General features: G+C 40.0%; 2 protein-coding genes across 2 annotated transcripts in view; both read left to right on the plus strand.

The window, feature by feature from the left end:
* LOC125297241 (zinc finger protein 729-like) overlaps positions 1-25,932 on the plus strand; it is a 540,495-nt gene that overhangs the window by 195,942 nt on the left and 318,621 nt on the right. The window lies entirely within an intron of this gene.
* On the plus strand, positions 9,059-24,905 carry LOC125297331 (zinc finger protein 493-like). Its single transcript, XM_048247642.1, has 3 exons — positions 9,059-9,160; positions 11,563-11,886; positions 23,170-24,905. The coding sequence occupies exons 1-3, from the start codon at positions 9,124-9,126 to the stop codon at positions 24,327-24,329; spliced, it is 1,521 nt and encodes a 506-aa protein (XP_048103599.1). The 5' UTR covers positions 9,059-9,123; the 3' UTR covers positions 24,330-24,905.

Genomic DNA, 25,932 nt, shown 5'->3' on the forward strand with positions numbered 1-25,932 from the left:
TTGAGAACCGCTGCCGTACACCATAGTGTATGACGCATAGAATACTACCGTATTGCGACAGCCGAGGCCTACTGGTTAGCACTTCAGACTTGCAACCGGAGGGTTGCCGGTTCGAACCCCGACCAGTAGGCTGTTGTGCCCTTGAGCAAGGCACCTAACCCCTCACTGCTCCCCGAGCACCGCTGTTGCAGCAGGCAGCTAGCTCACTGTGCCGGGATTAGTGTGTGCTTCACCTCACTGTGTGTTCACTGTGTGCTGAGTGTGTTTCACTAATTCACGGATTGGGATAAATGCAGAGACCAAATTTCCCTCACGGGATCAAAAGAGTATATATATACTTATACTTATACTATACCGTTTTGGGGCAGCCGTGGCCTACTGGTTAGCGCTTCGGACTTGTAACCGGAGGGTTGCTAGTTCGAACCCCGAGTTAGAACGGCTGAAGTGCCCTTTAGCAAGGCACCTAACACCTCACTGCTCCCCGAGCGCCGCTGTTGCAGCAGGCAGCTCACTGTGTCGGGATTAGTGTGTACTTCACCTCACTGTGTGCTGAGTGTGTTTCACTAATTCACGGATTGAGATAAATGCAGAGACCAAATTTCCCTCACGGGATCAAAAGAGTATACTTCTTAGCTTGGGTAGCTGAGGAATGTAAAGAAATGTTCTGGCCACAACTTCAGAGAATACAAATGTCATGCTTAATTGTTACGTGTACGAAGGGGTCCTCTGAAATTGTTACACCCGGAAGGAACCAAAGAAATTGAGAACCCCTTTTAGTTGGAGAGACTGTGATGTTTTTGCCCCCAAAAAGTTGTGTTGTTCCTGAAAAGAAAGGCTGGGATCACTGGAGAACTCAGATGTGAATGCATACTTTTCTTATTTTTTTTATTTTATTTCTGGTTGTACCGACACACATACAGCTGGCTAGCTGAAGCTCCAGTGGCAATGGATGTAGAATAATCTGAAAAAGTAGTCTACAATATAAGATGAGTTAACTATAGGCTCTCTTATACAGGTATGTTTTCAGTCATTTTTAAAAAAAATATTTACTGAAGTCGCCTACTTGATCTACAGAGGCAGGGTGTTTCTATAGCTTTGGAGCATAATGGATAAAAGTAGCTTCTCCACTTTGCTTGTGGAGCACTTTGGGTACAATTAAAAGATTAGAATTGATTTAAATTTCCTTTGTGGTTGATAAGATATTAAAAGCTCAGAGATATATGAAGGTGCTATGTCATTCAGAGCTTTGTAAGTAATTAACAATCTTAAAATCAATTATATAGGAAACGGAGCCAGTGCAGTTCAGCCAACACAGGGGTGATGTGTTCTCTCTTTTTGGTCTTAGTTAAAAGTCTAGCCGCAGAGTTCTGTATGAGTTCCAATTTCTTTATATGTTTTTCAGGAAGACCAGTAAAAAGTGCATTGCAGTAGTCTAACCTGGTAGTGATAAAGGCATGAATTAGCTTTTCTGCATCTTGTTGAGTTAAAAAGGGCCGCTCTTTGGCAATGTTTCTCAGGTGGAAATAGGCTGTCTGAGTAACTTTACTGATATGGGGCTTAAAGCTTAACTCTGCATCAAAGATGACACCGAGGCTTGTTACTTTTGGTTTGACAAGTTCCCCAGATTACTAAGAACAATGTCTCACTTTGGTTTTGGTCCAACCAAAAGTACCTTTATATTGTCTTTATTTAGTTTTTAAAAAAATGTTGCTCATCCACTGATTAATGGAGGTTAGGCATGCAGTGAGGGAGCAAAGGCCATCTGGGTTAGTTGGCTCCACAGAGATATACAATTCTGCAGCTGTGGAAGTTTACATTATGTTGACTTATGATGTTTCCTAACGGAAGCATTCATAGGGAAAAGAGCAAGGCAGCTCCCTTGGGCCCCTCAGTTGTGATACTTTTTATGAACTGGCCCCCATTACAAACTAATCGAATAGCCCTGTTGTATGGTATGCACGTCCATAGTGGTATATTTGAGAACTTCGTTTTCCAAGATAATTGATTGGTCAGTGGACGGTCATTTTACACAATTTGAGCTATAACTTAGCACGTAACCTGCTCCTGACCAGGTTTGGTTGGCAGCACTAATTGAGATTCTTAGTAGGCTAGGCTATAGCCCACAGGTGTCTAAAATGTGATTTATTTTAGAGGGTGGTTTACTTCATTAGGTGAACTAAACACACTAAAAGCTACCAATCTCAGAGGTCTATCGTATCAAAAGAGAGTATATTCCTGTCGTGAGCTCTCTCTCCCTGCCTGTTAACAAGCCTTCATTGCTCTCAATTATCTGCCACTCCCAGTCTCTGTCTCTACTCTGCCTGATTAGCCGCACCTGTCCCTACCCTTGCTCTCTCGTTGACCTGCCAGCTGCACTGCATTTCCTGTTAACCATCCCCTGTATTTAAAGCCCTGTTTTTCAGTCCACCTTTGTCAGAACGTCTGCAAAGCCTGCACCTGTAACCGGCACGTCTACGCGCTACTCTGACTCCTGCTTGGCTTCCCTCTGCTCTCCTGCCGCGGTAACTCGGCCGGCCTGCCACCTTTACTATTGCGAGTTCTGCCTTTGTCTGTGCTGCTGCCTTGTTTCGCCTGCCCTGTTCCTCTTCTCTCCTGGTGTGTGTGTGTGTTCCCCAGGACTTCCAGGCCCCTGGCGTGTAAGCCCAGACCCTTCGTCCACCAATGTTTGACGCCTCTCTGCCTCTGGGGCACACACCCACACACTCCTTTTCCCGCCAACTCCTTAATAAACTGAAAGAAACGTGACACACTTGTGGTCCTCATCTGTCTTGCCCGTGATAATTCCACATCCAATGAGGTGCTTTAAATGTCAGAGATTTGGGCATGTAGCTGCTCAGTGCCGAGGCAAACTTAGGTGCGCTAAATGTGGAAATGAGCATGAGTATGGGCAATGTGGAGATGATGTAGAATTGAAATGCTGTAATTGTGGAGGACAACACAGTGCAGCAGGAGGATGTGTGAGGCAAAAGGAAGCTAAGGAAGTTCAGAAATATAAGGTGGCACATAACGTCTCATATGCTGAGGCAATCAAACGCATTGTGAAAAATAAGAATGAAGAAAATTCAGCTCCTATTTGCCTACAAGAAATAAGGAGTGCAGAGAGTAATAGGCCAAGCACAAGCCAAGAGAGTAATGCAATTCCTATGGGGAAAATAAACCAACAGAACAAGACTCACAGGACACCTAGTAGGCCTACAAACTGCTGTGGAATGTGGATGTAAGACAAGAATCTCAGATGAGACTCTACTGATAAAGAAAAATGAATTTATTGCTTTTATGTGTTCAGTGGTTAATGTCACTATGGTACATGTTAAGAAAAGTGATACAATCAAATCAGTTGTGGAAGCTGCTAATGATTTTTTGGGGATAATAAATCATTAGCAATAAATAAATAAAGGCAGATGATATTCATGAAATACTAAATCAGAAATATGGAGGGTCCCAAAATGGTTAAAGTAATAATGGTGTTTTTCATTCTCCAGTGGAACGCGCGGAGTTTGATATAGCGAACGGACAGGAATTTAAAAGGTATGTTCAAGAACTGACAAACAAGCCAGACATTATATGTATACAAGAAACATGGTTAAAACCTCATTTAGAATTTATATTGAAAGGATATCATAGTATAAGGTTAGACAGGAAAAAAGAGGAGGAGGTTGCATCACATTTATTAAAGAAGGGATCTCACTTAGACACATTAACACAGTAACTGATCGTGAAAATGTAGTTACTGAAATCTGTAATGGAGACAAAGAAAAACTTACTGTCATTAATTATTATAACCCATGTAAAGCAATAACACATGATTTAATGAGAAGTATTAATAAGGGAGGCCAAAGAGAAATATGGTGAGATTTTAATGCCCATAATAGTTTATGGGGAAGTAAATATACAGATTTAAATGGGGAAGTATTAGAAGAAATGATAAATGAATGTAATGGTACAAGAATAAATATTTACAAGAATGAGACATCATGTATCGACCTCACTTGATTACTCAATTGACTAATTGATAGGAGAATAGCCAGCAGGTGTGAATGGGAAGTAATCATTTTCCAATACTATGTAAAATAGATCTTGATTTTAAGATTGATGAAATGTATGCTCATCATAGATGGTGTTTTAAGAAAGCAAACTGGGAGAAATTTAATGAATGTTGTATAGATAAATTAAATGAAATACATGATGAAACAGATCAGAATATTGATGAAATGAATCATAACTTAAGCATGTATTGTTGTAGCAAGCCAGAGTATTCCTAACAATATGAGCCAAAAGGGAAAAACTAATGTCCCATGGTGGAATGAGGAGTGTTCAGGAGCTATTAAGAAGAGAAATAGAGCTTTTAAAATATTGTGCACAACACTTACAATGGATAATCTTATGGACTATCAAAGAAAAAAGGCTTTGGCTAGGAAAGTTATCAAAGAAGCAAAAAAAGAATCTTGGAGACAATTTTGCTCAACAATTGGAAAAGAAACTGCACTAAATAAAATGTGGATGATGGTTAAAAAGATGATAGGTAAATATAAACCCCCACATGTTCCTGTATTACTTGAAGGACAAAATGAAGCAATTTCAGATATGGAGAAAGCCAATTTACTTGGATTCAAATTTGCAGAAATTCACAAAGGTAATCATATGGATGAGTGTTTTAAGAAAAGAAAGGAAGAGATACTGAATGCTAATAAAGACATCCTTAATATCAGAGGGGGAAGTATGTCTATATTAGATATTGAATTTAGCTTATCAGAACTCAAAATGGCTTTAAGTAACACAGGATACTCTTCTCCAGGATGTGATCATATATGTTATGTAATTATTAGAAATCTGCCTGATAAATTCCTGGAAAAAGTACTTGAATTGTTCAATAAGATTTGGAATGAGGGGAAATTACCAAAAGTCTGGAAAAGTGCAACCATTCTTCCATTTCCCAAGCCAGGAAAGGATTCTAGCAATCCAGAAAATTACAGACCTATTGCCTTAACATCACATTTAGGAAAACTAATGGAAAAGGTAGTGGCACGGTTAAATTATTTTCTTGAATATAAATGTCCATTTAAAAAATATCAAACAGGGTTCAGGAAAAGCAAATCTACTACTGATGCTCTAGTAAAGCTCAGCAAGGAAATAGAGAAGACACTAATTATGAAAGAAGTCATGGTGGCAGTGTTTTTAGATATTGAAAAAGCCTATGACACTATGTGGAGAGAGGGTCTATTAATTAAGTTAGATAAAATGGGAATCAGTGGGAGAATGTATAATTATATACTAGACTTTCTGTCACAACGTACAATAAGAGTCAGAGTTGGTAATGGAATGAGTAGAGAGTATACAGTGGAAAGTGGAATTCCTCAAGGGAGTGTTATTAGTCCCATACTATTCAATATTATCGTAAATGATATATTTGAAAAATTGGGGGAAAGAAATGAAGGGCTGTTGTATGCAGATGATGCAGTCATATGGAAAAGGGGACGCAACATAGCAAGTGTATATATATATATATATAAGTATATATACTTTTTTGATCCCGTGAGGTGAATTAGTGAAACACAAACAGCACACAGTGAACACACAGTGAGGTGAAGCACACACTAATCCCGGCACAGTGAGCTGCCTGCAACCACAGCGGCGCTCGGGGAGCAGTGAGGGGTTAGGTACCTTGCTCAAGGGCACTTCAGCCGCGGCCCACTGGTCGGGGCTCGAACCGGCAACCCTCCGGTTACAAGTCCAGAGTGCTAACCAGTGGGCCATGGCTGCCCGTCAACATACATAGCATACATAACCACAGCTATTCAAAAGGACATACAAGTCCAGCTATTTAAAAGGACATACAAGTGTTAGAACAATGGAGTATTGACTGGGGATTTAAATTCTCCATCCCTAAAACAAAGGTCACGTTCTTTACCAGAAAGAAGATTCCAGAAGGATATAAAATTATGCTGTACAAGCAATCAGTAGAAAGAGAGAAGACATTTAAATATTTGGGGATGTGGTTGGATGAAAGACTTACATGGAAATATCACATAGAACATGTTGAAACAAAATGTAAAAAGGTTCTAAATCTAATGAGGATGATCACTGGACAGTGTTGGGGAGCAGATAAACATGTACATTTATGAAGCTTTAATAAGATCTAATATAGATATGGATGTGTTGTTTATAGCTCAGCATGCAAGACTTCTCTAAGGAACCTTGAGAGAATTCAATTCAAAGCGATAAGAATTGCATTAGGAGCTATTAAAACAACCCCCACAAGTGCATTATTCATAGAATCAGAGGAGTCTCCATTTAGTTTAAGGTATATTAAGCTGTCCCTAACATACTGGGTTAGGCTGATGGGAAGTGTTAATAATCCAGCAATATCAGTTCTTAGAGATTGCTGGGAGTACCAAAAAGAAGCAAAAGGGTTTGGTTGGAACATCAACAGTACAGCAGAACAATATGGAATTAAAGAACTAAAATTTAGTCCTTCATTGGTTCTAACGGCTCCCACACACAGCTGCGTTCCGTCAACGCATTCCAGTGGGTGTTCCCGACGGTAGCTATGCAAATGACTTGAAGTAAAACCGCAATATGATTGGTTGGTGCCGTCCGTAGATTGGCTTGATTGGCCGGTGCCGTCTGTCGGTGCAGCAACAGCTGAACTCCTCAACGGACCCATCGCGTTGCTGGAGACGCATCCCATTCACTTTAAATGGGCTCACGTGATCCGTTGCCGAACTGAATTGTGGGTCCGTCGCGTCGCGTTTCTCCCGCTGCTCGCGTTGAGGAGTTCAGCTGTTGCTGCACCGACAGGCGGCACCCGGCCAATCAAGCCAATCTCACGGTGGCACCAACCAATCACATTACGGTTTTACTTCAAGTCATTTGCATAGCTGCCGTCGGAAACACCCACTGGAATGCGTTGACGGAACGCAGCTGAGCTGTGTGTGGGAGCCGTTAGTGCTGTTCCCCCATGGATTCTCCCATCACCAGAGGTTAACAGTGAATTACTGAAAGGTAAAAAAGAGTATCCAAATGACCAAAGTTTTGCAACATACTGCCAGGGATATTTAAAAACATCATTCTATGGATATGTTCAAATATATGCTGATGGATCAAAAGATCCACAAAATGGGCATTGTGGTATTGGAATGTAACCTATATCCCAGAATTTAATAAAAGAGAGGCATAAGTAAGGGATAAGGGACTCCACGGTGGTGTTCACAGAAGTTAATGCACGGTCAAGGTTGTAAAACGGCCCCGACGCGAAGCGGAGGTTTAAACCTAGTGCATTAACTTCTGTGAACAGACCACCGTGGAGTCCAATCCATTATCCCGCTTATTCCACTGTTGCCACTTGCGTTGTGTTCATTTCCTGTTCCAATTTAAACGTTTTAATCGCTAAAACTGTCTTGTTTGTAGAACTACTTTCTTCCGACACATATCAACTAATTTCTCAACTTGCAGATCAAACTGCCGTTACTAGTTCTAAATGGATGGTTGCTACGACCAAAGGCCAGTCGTTAGTTCTATCTCTCCCATTGTCAAGCGGGCATATCCCAAGATTCTGATGAACTTAGCTTTGAAACATCGCTATTACCTAGCCTGCAGTCATCCATCTAGCTAAAAGCCACCTCTGTCATATGCTACAATGTCTGCATTTTACAGCTCAGATGCAACGTGACGGTTCATTTAAACTTCACGAGTTCGGCGAATTAATATACAAGTGTGATACGGCCAAAAAATGGATCTACTAGGTGTGCAAATAACATACGGTTAATGGTCGTTCTAAATTACGTAGGACAATGGGAAATTAAAAAAAGCAGTGGAATAAAGATTAAATAACTGTTTGTCTGTATATTCTGTTGAAATGACTGGGTTAATAACAGCCCAGGTGGATTGAAGAGATAAGCCATTACGAAGTGTAATCTGTACAGATTCCATGGCAGCTTTACATAGCCTAGACACAGGTCACTCATCAAGGGAAGACTTGATTATTGAAATAAAATATTTGTTATTGCAGCTCAGAAGTCTTGGAATTTGTGTTCAATTTTGTTGGGTTACAGGCTCATATAGGCATCAAAGGAAATGAAGAGGCGGATAAGATTGCAAAAAAGATGTTGGAAAACAAATATATAGGAATTAATGTTCCAATGGGAAAGGGTGAAGCCAAATCCATAATTAAATCTGAAATTATACAAAAATGGCAAAGAGAATGGGAGACAGAATTTAAGGCTGGACCATAGACTGTATATATATATACAGTCATACAGTCTATGGGCTGGACACTACCATAAAATTCAGAAGAATGTGACAGGGAAAAGGGTTACATCACTGAGTTTAAACAGAAGGGAAGAATTGGTCTATACCAGACTTAGATTAGGACATACAGGTTTGAATTCTACTTTACAGATAATAGGAAAGGGAAATGGTTTATGTATGGAGTGCCAAGACAATGAAGATGTGGAGCATGTACTGTTTACTTGTGAGAAGTATAATGATAATAGAGTGGTCTGGCTGGACATGGAAGGGGAGAACTCAATTCATGACATACTTGAGGAAAAGGGTATGACAAGGGAGAGACTTAAAGCTTTATTTATTTATCTTAATAATACTGGTATAATGAGAAGAGTATAATTATTCTCACTTTCTTTTTTTTCTTTTTTGTTTGAATTAACATAAGCCATGACGTTCATGGTATTACACACTCCTGTACAGTTGGTGGCGGTATACTTAAAAAAAAGTAATCTGCCAAGAAACAGAAGAAGAAGAAGAATAAAGCAGTGGTGTTTCTGTACCAACAATAATCAAAAACAGACCTATATTTGAGCGTTCACTCATTCCCCCTCGACGTGGACAGTGAATGGATGGAGGCAAGCAACCAAGAGAATAGAAGACTCGCTGTTTAAAGTCACTGATGATACAGTTGTTTGTAGCCTACATTTTCGTAGCAGCGACCTTTTGAAAACAACTGTTGCTGCTGGTGTCGATTTAGACCACGACTACGACGGACGACCATCGCCTGGTAATGTGGACTCAATTGCAGAGTTTTGAAGTTTTCGAAACCAATACTTGAGTAGAAGTATAGGCTAGCCTAGATATTTCACCGAGCAGAAAATGACTCCGGAGGAAAACAACCTAGGGTCTATTTATGGTAAGGTGACCAGATTTCTGAGACAATATCCGTGGATATTTTCAGTTGAGAAGGGTAAAACATGTAATGTTTAATCTTTGTAAGCTTAAAACGGGGACACTGTCCCAGGGCGTCACTAGACTAGAGTAGTCCACAAACCCTATATATAGGGGGGTTCGGGGGCATGCTCCCCCGTAAGTAAAGTTGGTATATTTTAAAATGCATCAGTCTGGTACATTTTTGAAAAGAAATTCAGAGGTTAGACTTAATTATTCTTATCTATAGATGGAAATATTTGTGCTGTTGCCTATTCTCGCACTTCAGAATTTTAACCATGCACACACAGGTGGAATAGGCCTAGTTATAATATTGCTATAAGATATAATTATGATATTGCCGAACCACAAAGCATATTTTCTTTATAGTATCACAGTTCAGAAATGGTCCAAAATAGTATTGGCTACATTTTCAGCACTCCATGAAATTATATCCTAGTGGTGGTGTTCAGATAGTTAATCTAGCTAGTTACCTTGGTCATTGTAATGCCTAGGCATATCTTCTTTTTTTCAGTGCTATACCCATATCTGAGAATGTATTAAGTGATAAACATTTGTCTCATGTAATAGTATGTGTTGTCAGTCTTATATCAAGAGAAAATAACTCGCGTCTCATGATTTTCCTTATATTTTAGTCGGGTCATTCCACGTCAGTTCAACCAGGGCCCACGCACTTAGGTCTCAAAAAAATCAGAAAAAAATACCAGGTGTACCTATGTTACCCAGGAGACACACTGTAAAATTACTCTTATGTAAGATCAATACTTTCCAAGATACAGCCAGTTTTACAGGGGGAGGGGGTGTCGATTTTGTTCGGCCTCTTTTTTTTTGTCAAAGTTCACAATATGTTCACATCAATATGTTTTATATAGAGTCACCACACTGCCACCTGTGGTTGTATAGAGTAACCTGTGGTAGCTCTATACAAAACATATTGATGTCAATGGTGCATTTTGCCCATGTTCAGGGTGGAAAGTGAAAAAGAAAGATTTGTCTTATGCAAATCAAGTTGGTGTTTTTGAAAAGAAAAGATCATGGAGAATAAAGAAAAAAATATTTTTAAAAAAATCTTTGTATATTCCCACAAGGTGTTTGGGTGCTCTGAAAATGAGAACCAAAATGATTTTTTAGACTTGTAAAGTCTGCTGTTCAGACCCTGAAGGAATTTATTCTCTGTTCTTTGTTTTTTGTGTGAGTGTTTCTACTTATCTCAGTAAGGAAAATAAATCAAGAGCCTATGTTGAGTACAAATATGTCTTCTGAAGGCTTAAACAGAGCCCAGCCAAAAACTCCAATAAAATGTGTATGAACTTTGAGGGACAGCTATGACCATGCAGGATTATCCAGACCAAACGTGACGATTTTGCTACATACCATTCCTATTTATGTACCAGCATGCAAAATTTGAGCCTCCTAAATGGTTTAGTTCTTGCGCTGTGGGCTTGTTTGACAAAAAAAAGAGGCCGAACAAAATCGACACCCCCCCTCCCCCTGTAAAACTGTCTGTATCTTGGAAAGTATTGATCTTACATAAGAGTAATTTTACAGTGTGTCTCCTGGGTAACATAGGTACACATGGTCATTTTTTCAGAATTTTTTTTAACCTAAGTGCGTGGGCCCTGGTTGAATTGACGTGGAATGACCCAGTCTTAATGTCACCTGAAAGCATGCCAGTAGAAATATAGGCTATATTCATATTATAGGTGATTGTCTGGAATCTGGCAATATGAGAACCATTATGGTTAGATGACATAATGAGTCTTGACTGTCATGAAAGAACGAGCCTTAACATTAGTTTGAGTTCACATATTCAGCCAAGAATAGTTATTTGTTGAGTGATTATTTTCTTATTTTATTTATTTATAAAATGCATATTGTTAGCTGAGTCAATATACAAGCAAAGTCTACTTCCAGATAGGTGACATATCTTTTAAGTTTTCTTTTAATTTCTTTTCCTGCTATTAAGAAACACAATTTTGTCTGTTAAAACCATCTCTAAATGATAAAAAGTAAAAATCATTTTGAGTTAGTATATTCGTATAATATGTCATTTGCCACCGCTGTAAAGTGCTGGAAAAGCTTGAAAATTGACCTTGAAAGTGCTTGAAAAGTGCTTGCATTTGTTGTTGGAATAGGTGTACGAACCCTGATTTAAGCGCTGGTCTAAAAGACAAAGTTAAATTCTTAACTTTGAAAATTAAAACTAACTGGAAGTATTTTTAAGGATTGTATTCATGTAAGAGTAATATTGCTTTATGATATCATTGTCTACATTGTCTAATATTGCTTTATGATATCATTGTCTACATTGTCTAATATTGCTTTATGATATCATTGTCTACAACATATCTCTATTTGTTTGTGCAGCATTGATTACAGGAAAGAGAGAACCTTGGACCATGGATGACATGGAGGAAAAGCCGCTGATCTCTGGCTGTAACGAGACTGAAATGCACCAGGTTGACCTGAGATTGATCTTGAAAGAAGAAGACATAAAAGAGGAGGAGTATGGTCATATGATATCATGTCCGGTCAAAGATGAAGAAGAAGAAAAGCCTTTTGCAGAACGTCACTGTAAAATTGAAAGAGACGAAACCGACGATACCGACTCTAACGATGAAACACTACAGACACCAGCGGAGATTGAAGTGGAGATTGAGGAGGACGAGCAGCATGATTACCAGCTGGAAAGTAAGTCGTGTCAGATATTATCAGCTGGAAAGTAAGTCCTTTTAGATGAGCAGCACGATTACCAGCTGGAAAGTAAGTCCTTTCAGATATCCCTTTCAGACACGATTCCCATATATTAATCATGTAAAATCTAAATGAGAATCAATGAGGACAAAAATGCAGGTGCACTGGGTGTCATCTAGTAAGTTATAATTGATATTTGGAGTCGAGAGGTTTCACGTTTTTTCAAACTAATCTCAACTTCATGCGTGCATGATTGTTAATTAAATAGACCTGTCTAACCTGACTTCATGAGAATATTAGAAATCGAGGGTCAAAGCCACTGCTTGCTCTTGCTCCCACTATATTCCCCTCCTGCTTTTTCCAATAGCCTATAAGAGAGCCTACACCAATTTTATGGTATCTAGTAGGCTGTGCAAACGATTGCCTTTTTGCATGTTCCAAATGGATGGATTATTGCTTGCCAGTGCAGATGTAAATGTAAACATTTAAATCAGGTTTCTAGGCCAAGTACAGTGGGCAGTGCTTCGACTTGGCCAGCTTCACTCGCGGTATCACGCGACTTTAATTTGTATTTTTCCAGTGAGACGCTGCAACAACCCAAACAACCGGTAGATGGCTCAAGTGAGCAGGGTGTCTCGTAAAAAGAAATGGAGCCTGGAAAACCCTACTTCACTACAGACTTTAGCAGACTGGTTTAGAAATAATTTAATAGCCAGAAATATGCCTGCCCTGCCCTAATAAAGAAATATTTGGTTAACTGCGAGTGAATCCCGTTTGCAGCCGTAGAAGAAACGCAGGACAAATGAAACATTCTGGTTTTCTCCGAGTGCAACGATGATAGACAGACATCATTTGGACAAAATATAAAGCATATTAACCTCCGTTGCTCAGCCAAATGCCTTCCTGTTACGTCCTGTTATCACGGAGTTACAGGCGATAAACGATTTTTGATGGTCACAAGTTTACTTCATCGGTTTATTTATTTTTTTATTGTTAAAGAGTGTTTTTCATTTAAAGGTTTGACTTCGTGCTTATTCAGTAGAGCATTTAGTGCTCTCCCCAATCCCAGACGTTCACATTGCATGTTTGTTTGTAATGGATGCAACCGCGAGATAGGCTATGCGTTTGACGGCAATGAGTTGTTGAACCAAGACATATAGCCCAGCAGCAATCTAGGGACTGTTCGTTATTTATTGAAGGGGCCACCGGAGGAATTTTGAGTGCTTCAGTCAAAAGTTGCATGACCCTCTGTTGACTGCTAGAAATTGTTCAATGACCCTCCGACAGAATTGTTAAAAAAGACATGACCCTCCCCTGCCAATTGTCGCTGTCTTCCGCCCGCGCCACAGCCACACACTGTGATAACGTTCTTAAATCAATCTTTCCCGTGAGCTTGCATGCTACCAGTCCTTCCTTTTCAAATGTGTTGCGCCTGTTTGCACAATTTCACAAACAATCATATGTGATTAATAATATAACAAATAATCCCTGTTCACGGGGACCGAAACAATGCATGCCAACTTTTTCCGTGTTTATCACGTATTTTAACTTTCCCCCGCTGTCTTGCCGTTTTAATGTTTTCCCTTAGAATATCCCATATTTTAATACTCTCATAACAGCCCTGCCATCGGGCCTGTCTCTGTGTTGCCCTGTTGCTACCCCTTGCCCTTCCAACGAAACAGATGTCTTCAAATCATCGTTTTCCTTGCTTGAAGGCGAACTTAGAGTGATGTTAACCTATTTAAGTTTAACGGCGTGATTGTCGTGAGAGCGTGTGGGGGTTGTTGGATAGGAAAATGAAACAATCTGTTCAAATTATAAATAACTCCCTACAGGGACATATTTTCTGAGAGGGGTGCTAGCTATATTGGTGTCCGGGAGTTTCTCCCCCTAAAAAGTTTTGAAATTCTGATTGCTCCACACCATTTTAATGCAGTTTGAGAGGGACAGAAGAAGCAGCGCCCCTCATACTGTATGTGTGGCTCATGTGACATGTAGGCCTACATGATCTACCTGCTATCACTTCACTATTTGACACTACCCTACATGGAGACATATCTCATGTTATAAATCAAGAAATCATTTCAGAAATTATGTTTTATGCATATGGGTTAGCAGGCTACAATAAATTACCTAATACCTACTTATCACTAATACCTACTAAATGTAAAGGACACAGAATAGTGACAGAACTGTAAGCTCAAATTCAAAAACGTTTGAAGTTTGAACCCAAACATATGCAAAGGGAATATAAATAAATTGTGTTGCATATAGCCAGCTTAATTAATGTCAATTTAAAGATTATGATTAGCAGTTATATGCTTTTTTCATTGATAGTTACAGGAAGCTACGTTGTTAAACTATTGTTGTTTCTAGTCCACGTTACCTCCAGTTTCACTTGCTGCAGGGACGCACACATTGCATGAGCGCTCATAAGCGTATTTGAGTTATACATGCTGGAAATCTTAGTTCTCAGATGTAGAACTCAAATGTGTCTTGACGCCGCCGTTTGTAAGATCAAAATAAGATGTTCTAAATGGAACGCGATCGTATTTAAGACATTACAGTAAGATCTCGAGTAGATGTAGCACTACGACACACATTGACAGTGAAATGCCGCAGACGTTTAATCATATCAAATAAGATGTTCTAAATGGAACGCGATGTAATTAAGCTGTTCAGATCTCTTCCAAGCGTCTTGGAGACGTGTGTGTGCTGACTGGGCTATGTGTATATAGTTGATGACACCAAATTAATAAGTATTTCTGATTGGGGAAACTTTCAGCCTAGTTTATTTTTTTCAGTCCTTTTCCATACCATTCAATCTTGCTGCAAATGATCAGACGTGTGAAGCACCGGGCATAACTTAATTTCGCGGCTACGTGGACCAGTAGGTTAATTGTTGAGGAGGCCCATAGTTTAAGAAAAGCTGCAGATCATAGACAGAGAAAGCATAATGCTCTGAGAACAGTACCGCTTTCACTTTAACTCCCTGCATTTCTACATTGTGACAAAAACTGTCAGTCAGACAGTGAATTTTGGATTACTAAATTAGCATAATGCGGAAACGATTATCATTTCAATTCTACCTGAAATCTGCTCACTGTAGAGTGCAGACGTTATAATGCAGACCCAAGCAGCAGCACAGCCTTGAAAGACGCACACTTTGAATTTGATCAGAGTGGCGCTGGTTCTTCACTGGCTAACTTGATGTGATTGGCTGGATGACCGTTCAATCAAATCAACAGACCTATTTGTGTCAGTCTGTGTGTGCGTTATGGTAGATACGGTTCCAACTCTTTAAGGGAGCGTTTATTTCCATATTTTACTTTCATTTTAATCTGACAGAAAGTGTGGGGGATAGAATCGTGTTCCAGCAAAAGTGTGTACGTTATAACACCCACATCCCCCACGCTTGCTATGCGCCTGCTTATGTCTACGTGCGCACCTGAGGCTACTCAGCTACAAGAGAAAGAATTTCCCCTGTTTGTATGTTCACTGCAAGTTGGCCTACCATAACTTACCAACTCTGCACTGTAGACCCTAACTGGCTATTTATATTTTTCTGTGAAATAAGCAAATGTATTTGTTCAACTTTATGAAGCAGAATTATGCATAGGCTACTTGGAACATAATACATTTGACAAAGGACAGATGTATGTTGCTAGTGACAAAATATTAACTCAGTGTTGTCTTTGTCATGGGGAAGTGTTTTTCCCCATGCATTTATTCTAGGTTACTGTCAGTGACTGCCGTGAGAGAAGCGGGTTCTGTGTTTCGTTCATGTCAGTGACTGACGCGAGAGAAGCAGGGTCTGTGTTGTGTTGCGTTGCGTTAATTTATTTTCATTGGGCATACCGTGCCGTGCCGTCCCGTCCACAGCTCATTTAGGCTAGGCCTTTTTATTCAGGGGCCGTATTCACAAAGAATTTTAAGGCTAAAAGTAGCTCCTAACTGGCGAATTTACTTTAGGACTCCTAATTTTTTCACAAAAAGTAATTCACGAAGCATTTTAGAACTAAAAGTAGCACTTAAGTCTGGGACAGCTTAAGTCGAGAGGACTCCTAACTCACTAAGACCTATTCATAAACAGCTTTTTTGTGGCATTTTACGTTGCGATGTTTTGAAATGCGTAGCCTATGCGCAACAGGAGCTTCAACAGGAGGGAACAATTTTGCATTCATAAAAGGGATGCAATAACGCCACCCAAACACAACCAAAACTACTCATTGTTAACATGTAAATGAAATGTAACGTTTCATTGTGAATCAAATTAAAATGTTCTCCTCTTTGCAAACATACCCTATGGTGACAGATTAATTTAATAATGTTGCAAAGGTAGGCTACTGCATCAATCCATAGGCCTGTTTCATTAGGCTACTAGGCTATTTGTTTTGCCTTACTCTTTATTCATTTAGGCTAGGCCTTTTTATTCAGTTATTAATCATCTTCCGTCCTTCGCACTACTTGTGTAGCGCATGCATTCTCCGACCTGTCACCTGTCACTCATCATCGGAAGAGAGGTGTTTGGAATTCCCGCGTTACAATCGTCAGCCAATCGAGGTGGTCACTTCAGTCAAGCTCGTGCATTAGTAATGACGTCATCCATAGCCACGAAGACTCACTCCTAGTTTAGGAGTTGTCTGAAAGGCTTTGTGAATAACTTTTAAGAGAAAACTCCAAGCTAAAATCTTTAAGTGCGATTTAGGAGTAGCCTACTCCTAGTAGTAAGATAAAAGCCTTTGTGAATAGCCTATACGGCCCCAGTTATTCATCATCTTCCGTCCTTGTGTAGCGCACGCATTCTGAGACCTGTCACCTGTCACTCATCATCGTAAGGGAGGTGTTTGGAATCATGCCCGCGTTACAATCATCAGCCAATCAGCCAATCAAGGTGGTCACGCTTGCCCATTTACCCAAATTAATGGTCGAATATTACTGATGATCATTGTTATTTAAGAACATGCAGGGTACCAAAACATCTTGCTTTCGTAAAAGCATCATAACGCACATTCTGGCGGGTCTGTTATTTACTGTAGGCTGCGCAAACCACATGCCTTTATTTTGGGCAAGCCTGCATTCATTCATTCATTCATTCATTCAACCTTTATTTATTCTCGGAGGGTCATTGAGGGAAGCCCTCATTTTCAATGAAGCCGAGATTACAGAAGCGAAGCAAAGCGCTCCACAAACAAGACAACATTCGAGGCCTTCTGTTGAAGAATTTTATATAAAGCCTGCGCTAACAGTAATCCTCCTGCCCTGATAGGCCTACCACAGCTGTGGATAGTGTGGAATGTTCAAGTAATAACACAATCCAATGTGTGTCTCAATTGTCCCCCGCTGACCACCTCACACATTTCTCTAGATTTTGCCATGACACAATGCCATAAAATATGCCAGTTTTAGGACACAGAATAATGTTTGTAATGATACCAGGTAGGCCTACGTTTAACAGTAACAAGTGTAATGAGCTATTCATTGTCGAAGGTGCATGGTGAAATTCTTACTTTGGAAAACAAACATTTGCCGATATCATCGCCGATCATCAGAATATTGCAACAGATTCTGTGTTCTGGACTGCAGGTAACTTGTTAAGCCAGTGGTTCTCAAACTTTAATTTCATTCCCCACTTTGATGAAGGGGCATGACTGATGATAGTGGAGATAACGTGTTATCCCGAGGCTTTTGCAAGTCAGCATCTTCGACGGTATTAAAAATATAAGTTTTCGATGTCCCAAACGGAGAGCCATACTTTATTGTTTTTAACGATCTCTATGCTACTCACAGAAATGTAGGCATGGGGACATGATGAAGTAGGCTATCCAACTGTCGTGTGTTAAATTATTGTGATTACGAGCCAGTGGTTTTCAAACATGCGTGACTCGGACATGCAACCGGCATAGGCTATCGTCCTCGCATTCGCAAAATGAGGACCAGTGTTTTGTCAAATTGCAAATAGCTATTCGTTTTAACGATTTTTTATGATGGTATGAAGTGCTTTTTGTATAGGCTACTAGGCTATCTTAATCTTGGAATATGGGGAGGGAAGTGCGCGTGTTCTGCAGTCAGCCAAATATGAATGTAATTCTGAGGCATAAAGCAGATGTAGGCCTATTTGTTTATTGTACAGAAAAATAAAAATGACATGTCAAGCAGTCAAGAAGTAGGGCAAATTAAGACACTGTTTTGATTTGCGTAGTTGCGTTACCCCCAACACTGACAATAACATAGACAGCAAATTAAGATATTTTTTCGTTTTGTGGAGCGGCACCGGTAGGCTATCAAAAGCAGATTTCGATTTTCGCTACCACCGTGTAGTCAAACCTTAAGCCATACCCAAGTAGTCTTAATCGGGTTAATGTTTAATTACGATTTATTTTGTTATTGAATTCGTAGGCTGGGATTCCTCTCGGTAACAATTACGTTTTAAAGGTAGCCTAGCCTCCTGCTTTTTCAGAAGGGGCGGCAGTCAGGCTACTGACAGAGCGATGTACAGTGGCAGAGCGACGCACAGTGGCTGAAAGTGGTACTAAAGCTTCACACAGCTTCACGCCTCGTAATGCGCGACTGAAGTGGCCATTTGAAAGCGTTGCCCACTGTATACTTGCGTATACAAGGAATTTGGTCTCTGCATTTATCCAATCCGAGAATTAGTAAGCACATAGTGAACACAGTGAGGTGAAGCACACACTAACCCGCAGCAGTGACTTGCCTTGCTACAGTGGTGCTCAGGGAGCAATGAGGGGTTTGGTGCCTTGCTCAACCACTTCCTCCGCCCACATTTTTCCTACTGGTCGGGGACCGAACCTGCAACCCTTTAGTTCCAAGTCCAAAGCCCTAACCAGTAGGCCACAGCTGCCCAAATAAGATAACGCATCATCTCAGCCCGAAAAATGGAGAAGTGTTTTCCAAGACTCAAACAGGCCTGTCCCATGGAGGAAAAGTATTCATTTGAAACTTAAACACACGTGGGGAAACTGAACAGTCCAATAAACTAGTCAATTAAACTACTTTGTTTACAATAATTCCAGGCTTCAACCAGTGCTGCTTTTCATTCAGACTTGCAGTATGTGCACATTTATTTATTTGTGTGTTTTTCATGATTGTCTTGACCAAATGCCGAGTGGTTAGTGATTTTTGTTTATGTTCCAAAACAAATAGCGTAGCGAAATACAGTTTCTGTCATGTTTTATTTGCCATTTTGTAAAATCCCATTGATTTCTGTTGGAAGACAAATTGCTCGTTGATATTACTGTGGTACCGGAAACGGAAAGAGGGTCTGTTTACATTTGGTTGTAGATAATTATGATATTTCAAAAGAAAATAATTGTTATCACAGTTGATTACCGCAGTGTTGAAACCGTGTGTTTAATCCTTCCCAGCTTCATCCGAGCCTGCTTTTGACATACAGTAGGCCTTGTACAATGAAACAAAACTGGTACCCTACTGATTCTGTTGTCTAATTGATGGTTTTAACTGCGATTCGGATTAGGCTACACCTGATTTTAAAAGGCGGAACATTTTCACCGCAAAACGTGCTCTGTATCATTTAGTCACTATGTGTTTTTTTATGTTTGGTCCACATTAAATCCATTCCGCTCAAGTTATCAGGAGAACAGAGTAGCCTAAAGTTTTATTTTGAACACTTACTTTGGTCTCACTCTTTGGATCCAAATAACAGAAATGGCAAACTCCAAGTCATGGTAGGGTAAGTTAAGCTATAAGCACATATAAGCCAATTAAACATATAAAAAGTGAACGGTACACTTTTTGAAACTATTTTGGCTTGTGTAGGCCTATCAGCCTGATTTACATTTGCATGCTACGCTATGGTGTTTAGATGTACGCTACGCTATTTTATTTGCTGCTGTATGCTATTGTATTTAGATGTATACTATTGTATTTGGATTATATTGTTCGTTGGTCAGATTGGTGAATGATACGGCTGTAACGCCCCTACCCCAAAAAAAAGAAAAAGAAAAATTGAGGTTTGTATCGAACCATGGGTCAGAAATTGTCATACAAACCGAATCGCGATGTTGGTGTATTGTTACAGCCCTAGTGAATGACTATCCATTGCGCACAGTCATTTGAACTATGCCTGTTGATCATGCCTCTTGTGCAGTAGAAAATACATAGCGGACTCCCCAGACTAATGTTCAATCTTAAAAGATTGAGCTTGGTCCGGTGAAAGCCAGACTCTCACGTCTGAATTTATGGCTGAACTAATAGGTCTTCTACACAAGATGGAAAAGATCGTATACTTTTGTGACCATTGCATCCTGGCTCTGTAAATTCATAGTTACCAACTCCAACTTAGCCATTGAAAAAAAAAAAAAAAAAAAAGCTCAAATGTAAGTTAAAGGGTGCAAGTTTCGTGGCGGAGCCATAAAGATAACGAGAAAGTAGTCTACATCAAGGTGAGGACTCTGAAATGGGCGAGACATCTCTGTTGAAGTGAATTTAAATAAACCAATCACTTTTAAAGTCTGTCTATCTTCAAGTAATTGCACTAGGGCTGTCAATCGATTAAAAAATGTAATCTAATTAATTACATACTCTGTAATTAATTAATCTAAATTAATTGCATATATAATTTTTGCTGTGAAAGTATTTAAAATATTTCAATTCAAATGATTTAATGAATAATCAGCATTAGATACATTAAAGTTCAAAAACTCTTTTATTCACATTTCATGCCTTCAGACGTTTAACATGTGTCATTGTGGCATATGTGTAACACAGTAACGTAGGGGACACAATGAAAATAAATGAACACTCCCCTCAATGTCAACACTTTTTCTCCTGTATGTGCCATAAATAAACTCAGGCAATTCCATTGCTTTTTGTGTAGTTGAGCATACACCTTCAATAAAAAAAACTAACCCTTTTACCACAAAAATCAACAAAGCAACAATTTTTCAAGTTGTAGTAGACACATCTGCCTCACCTCTACTTCTCCCTCAGCCAGTCACTGAGACAAACTAGCTTCTCTACATTCTCAGAGCTCAAGGCTGCCCTCTTTTTTTGGACTATGTTACCTGCAAGTGAAAAAAGTCTCTCACAAGGAACAGAACTTGCAGGGGCAGCCAGATATTTGCGAGCCAGGACAGACAGCTGTTGATGGGCTCCTGCATGAGTTGCCCACCACTGTAGCGGGCATTCCTCCATGCTAATACTGGGCTCTGCTTTGTAGTGGTTCAGAGCCCTGCTTGGTTCCACCATGTCATCATCTGAGTCTGTGTCTGAAGCAAAGAGAGCTTCTCTTTTTCGGTTGCTCTTCTACAGGTTCCTGGGGTAGCCGTACTGGGGTTATTTTGTAGCAGTAACTGAAGGCTGGTCCACACTGCTTCTCTATCTCCTTTTTTTAAGACACTTCAAGTCCTTGAAGCGGGGTCTAATGCTGAAGCTATGTTGAGCCATCCATTGTTGAGGAATTTTCCAATATAGGCTGTGTCCTCGTCCGAAACTTCCATTGTGCGGTACAGGTGGCAGAGAGCAGGCAACACCACAGAGCAGGAAACATAAGTCTCACCTCCAAGGAGCTCAGTCACATATCTGCAGTGGATGATAAGAGATGCACACAGTGCATTAGGCTATATCAGTCATAGTAGCCTAGCCTACTTAAACAATTTGCAAAATAAAGTACTGTAAATGTCTTTACAATAAATAAAAAAGACATTGTGTGCGTGCGTGCGTGCGTGTGTGTGTGTGTGAGCTTTTACCTGCATGGTTCAAGGATGGTTTTCAGCCTCTGAAGTTTGTCCCACTCAGATGTAGTCAGCTTGTGCTTCTGTCTGCTCAGTGTAGCCTTGATAGCCTCCTGGTTCTCGAGGAGACGAGAGATCATGGCGAGTGATGTTCCATCTTGTGGTAACGTCCTGAATCAGACTTTCGGTCACTTGCCCAAGTTGATTTTGCTGCTGGTGGAGCTCCTCTGTATTGGCAGGGCTATGTTTAAAATGTCCCACTATCTTACGACACTTTGCCAATGTGTCACAAAACCCACTGTCTGTGAGGCAAACAGTGATGCTTCTCTGTAACATATGAGCAACACAAGGCATGTGCTCATATGGAAGCTTTCTCGCCGCAGCGATCATGTTTCGGGCGCTGTCTGTGCCGACTGTGGTGATCTTTTGTTGAACTCCCCATCCCTCCGCCACGGACAAATACTGCTGGGCGCAGGCATCGGCGTAATGCCTGGTCTCCGTTTTTAGCATTGCTAACGCAAACGACTGGAGTTTCCACTCACAGTCAATGATGTGTGCCGTAACACCAAGGTAATTGTGATTGCTAACTGAAGTCTAGTGATCCCCTGTCAGCGCGATATGTTCTGCTCCCACCAGTACATCTCCTTTTGTTTTTTTTCAGTGTCGTACAGCTGCTGGATTTTTGACATAATGGTGTTTCGTGATGGCGGGTTATATGTCATGTCTGAAGAGGCTATTTGCAAAACCTCTGCTAACCCCCTGTCTTCTATCAATGAAACTGGTCTGCAAGACATTGCGATCCATTTAGCATTGCTCAGGAATCGGTCACATACAGATTTGCTTAGTTTACGTTTCAGTGTTTGCTCCAGTGTGGTTTGATGGTGAGGTTGACTGTTAGAGTTTGTATCACAGGACGTGCTAGGTTGTGGTCCTACCTCCGGATTAACTCCTGGATGCTTTGCACTGATGTGGTACTTAAGAGTTGACGAACTCCGGTGGTAAGCAAATTCCTTTCTGCAGACATTGCAGAGGACTTTACTTTTCTCAACACTTCCATCAGGCCGTTTTTTATAACTAAATGATGCAATCAATGACCCAGGCAGCGCGTTCTCGTCTCCCTCTTTCATTTTAGAGTCTAATCAAAGATTCAACCATCTCTGGTCTAATGGTGACTGACGAGAACGGTTCCGGGTCAAAGGTCAATACGGAATCGATTAATATGCGTTATTTTTTTTAAACCGTAATTTTTTCTAAAATTAATTAATCGAAATGAACGCGTTATTTTGACAGCCCTAAATTGCACACATCCTTTAAGAATGGAATATTTTGCTGTAGGCTATGGCTGCGTTAGGCTATAGCTTAAATACCTGCGGCAATATTGGCTGCAAATAGCCCATCATTAACACATCGTAGCATGGTGTCCAAAACAGTATGTAGTTGTATCATTAAAGTAACGTGCATATTTGATATTTATGTTTATTTTGATACTCATCGACTAAAGTTTAATTGTTGAATGTGGAACATGTACTGTATCTGTCATTCTAAGTCTCTATGGTAACTCTTCCAGGTCTACCAGAACACCCACATGTAATGCAGCAGAAGATCCATGGACAGAATGATGAACTCAACCTGCAACTCGAAAGAAGACTGCACCACTGCACAGTCTGCAGGAAGAGCTTTACAGCCCTTACTGAACTTGAGAAACACCAGCAAAAACACGCTACTAGTGTTTCACAAACACAGAGGACAAGCAAATCTCAGATGCTAATTCACACAGGAAAAAAAGCTCATAAATGTGCCTCTTGTGGAAAGGTTTTTCAAGCACTTTCGAAACTTAAGAGTCATATGGTAAGACACAGTGGAGAAAAACCATATAAATGTGTCCAGTGTGGAAAAGCATTTGCTAACCCTTCATATATTAAAATCCACATGCTAACTCACACTGGAGAGAAGCCTCATAAATGTTCCCAGTGTGGAAAGACTTTTAGAACCTCCCAAGATCTTCAGCGGCATAAGTTTACACACACTGGAGAGAAGTGTCATAAATGTGTCCAGTGTGGAAGAGCATTTTCACGCTCTTCTTATCTTAGCAGACACATGCTAACGCACACTGAAGAGAAGCATCATAAATGTTCCCAGTGTGGAAAAGCTTTTTTACTAATTTCAAATCTAATCAAATCCCATATGCAAATTCACACGGGAGAAAAACCTTATAAATGTGCCTCTTGTGGAAAGGGTTTTCAATGGTTTTCAAAACTTAAGGTCCATATGCTGACACACAGTGGAGAGAAGCCGTGTAAATGTGTCCAGTGTGGAAGAGAATTTGCGCACCCTGCATATACTAAAATCCACATGCTAACTCAGACTGGAGAGAAGGCTCATAAATGCATCCAGTGTGGAAGAGAATTTGCGCACCCTTCATATCTTAAGAAACACATGCTAACTCACACTGGAGAGAAGCCTCATAAATGTGTCCAGTGTGGAAGAGCATTTGCACACTCTTCATATCTTAGCAAACATAAGCTAACTCACACTGGAGAAAAGCGTCATAAATGTGTTCAGTGTGGAAGACCATTTTCACTAATGAGTAGTCTGAAACGCCATATGCTAGTGCACACTAAAAAAATACTGCACTCTCAGAAAAGAAAGAATAGAATTGTACCTTCAGAGGTACCAAGGCTCATCGCTAGGGCAGCACCCTCAAAGGAACAAAATGTGTACCTTTAAACCGGGTACATATATGTACCCTTACAGTTTGTACCCTTTGGTGGTAAATATGTACCCTAAGGTACAAACTTGTATCTTGTACAACTTGTACATTGACCCCAATTTGGACCCCAATTGTACCCTTTTTTCTGAGAGTGTAGATTTGATTCATTTAATTCTTTTTCGTCTGTGAGTGCAAAAAACTGATGATGCCAATGTGAATTTTCTTATGCTAGTGCACAGAAGGGATAAAAGGTAAAAAGAGATGATTTTTTTTTAAAAGAGTTAAAATGGCTGGGAGTTGAAAATAGAGAGTTAAAATTGCAGGGAGTTGAAAAATTCTGTGATAGATTTTATTAATTTAACTATTTTCCTGTCCGCCAATGCATAAAACAGTACCTATGTACTGATGATGAAAATGTGAAGTGAATTGAAATTAAAAGTCTGATACCAAAAAACAGTGTGGTGTGCTGGAATCTTATGTGAGGATGTTCAAAGACCCACACCTTTTAAATTAGTTATTTTTAACTTTTGTGCTAATGTTCTACTTAGCTATTGCCAGGGGTGAAAGTAAGCCGGTACTGGCCGGTACGGAGTACCACTAAAATATTTGGAGAGGGTACTGCGTGCGGAAAAAAAAAACTATACTGTCTCTGAAAAATATAGCACTTTCAGCATGACAACACAACTGCTAACGTCAAATTACCAGAAGCAACACGTTTCCCCAAAAATATATTTCATATACATCGTTCTGAACTGTATCTGAATTGTGTCTAAACCTCCCGTGCAGCTGGACAGACAACGAGCAAGCTATAGCGCGCGTACAGTAGCCTACAGTAATTGCGCCAACGTGCACTGGTATCCAAAGTGTTTTAGCAGACGGACGTTTCAAATAAAATAAAATAAAAAAAACATACAGGCCAAAGAAAAATATGTAGATGTTTCAATAGCCTATTCTGGTTTTATGTGTGCAGTGTTTTGCTGGAGAGACAAGAGACAGACAGCCAAAGCGGTAACGGCTTAACCAGATCTTAAAAGCAATGTTGTGTTATGCAAATAAAGTGTTTTAGCGGACAGAAGTATGTTGCAGTCTCCCAAATAAAAAGGCATGACTCAAAGAAACGTGTTTCATGATATACAGTAGCCTATATAAAAAAAATTGATTGGAAGTGGGAGCGAGCAGAGTAACTAGGTTAAATAAATAAATAAATGTTGAAATTAAGTGTTTGCAATTTATTCATAATCAAAAACAGATGCAGGTGGGTTAAAGAGTGATACTAGAGTGATAAGAAGTCCTAGTGAATGCTTGATAAGTAGACTATAATACAGTAAATAAACAAATAAATAAATAATAAATAATTAGGCTAAGTGAAATTTTTTTCGCACACACGCCTGGGCCAAGATTATAACTCTATATGATAGTACCACCAAGAAATAAAAACTACTTTCACCCCTGGCTATTGCTAACTTAGTGTTGTAACAACTTTTAGAGGTTGTATCAGAGATTGCAGGCCCAAACATAAATGATCAGTCATCTAATCTTTCCTCTTGATCCGCTAGCTGCCCGCCCCATGAGCAGACCATCAAAAAAATGTGTCTCGCCTAGGCCCCAAGATCTGTACAC

This window comes from Alosa alosa, chromosome 7 (assembly GCF_017589495.1).
Source record: "Alosa alosa isolate M-15738 ecotype Scorff River chromosome 7, AALO_Geno_1.1, whole genome shotgun sequence".
NCBI classification, from domain to species: Eukaryota; Metazoa; Chordata; class Actinopteri; order Clupeiformes; family Clupeidae; genus Alosa; species Alosa alosa.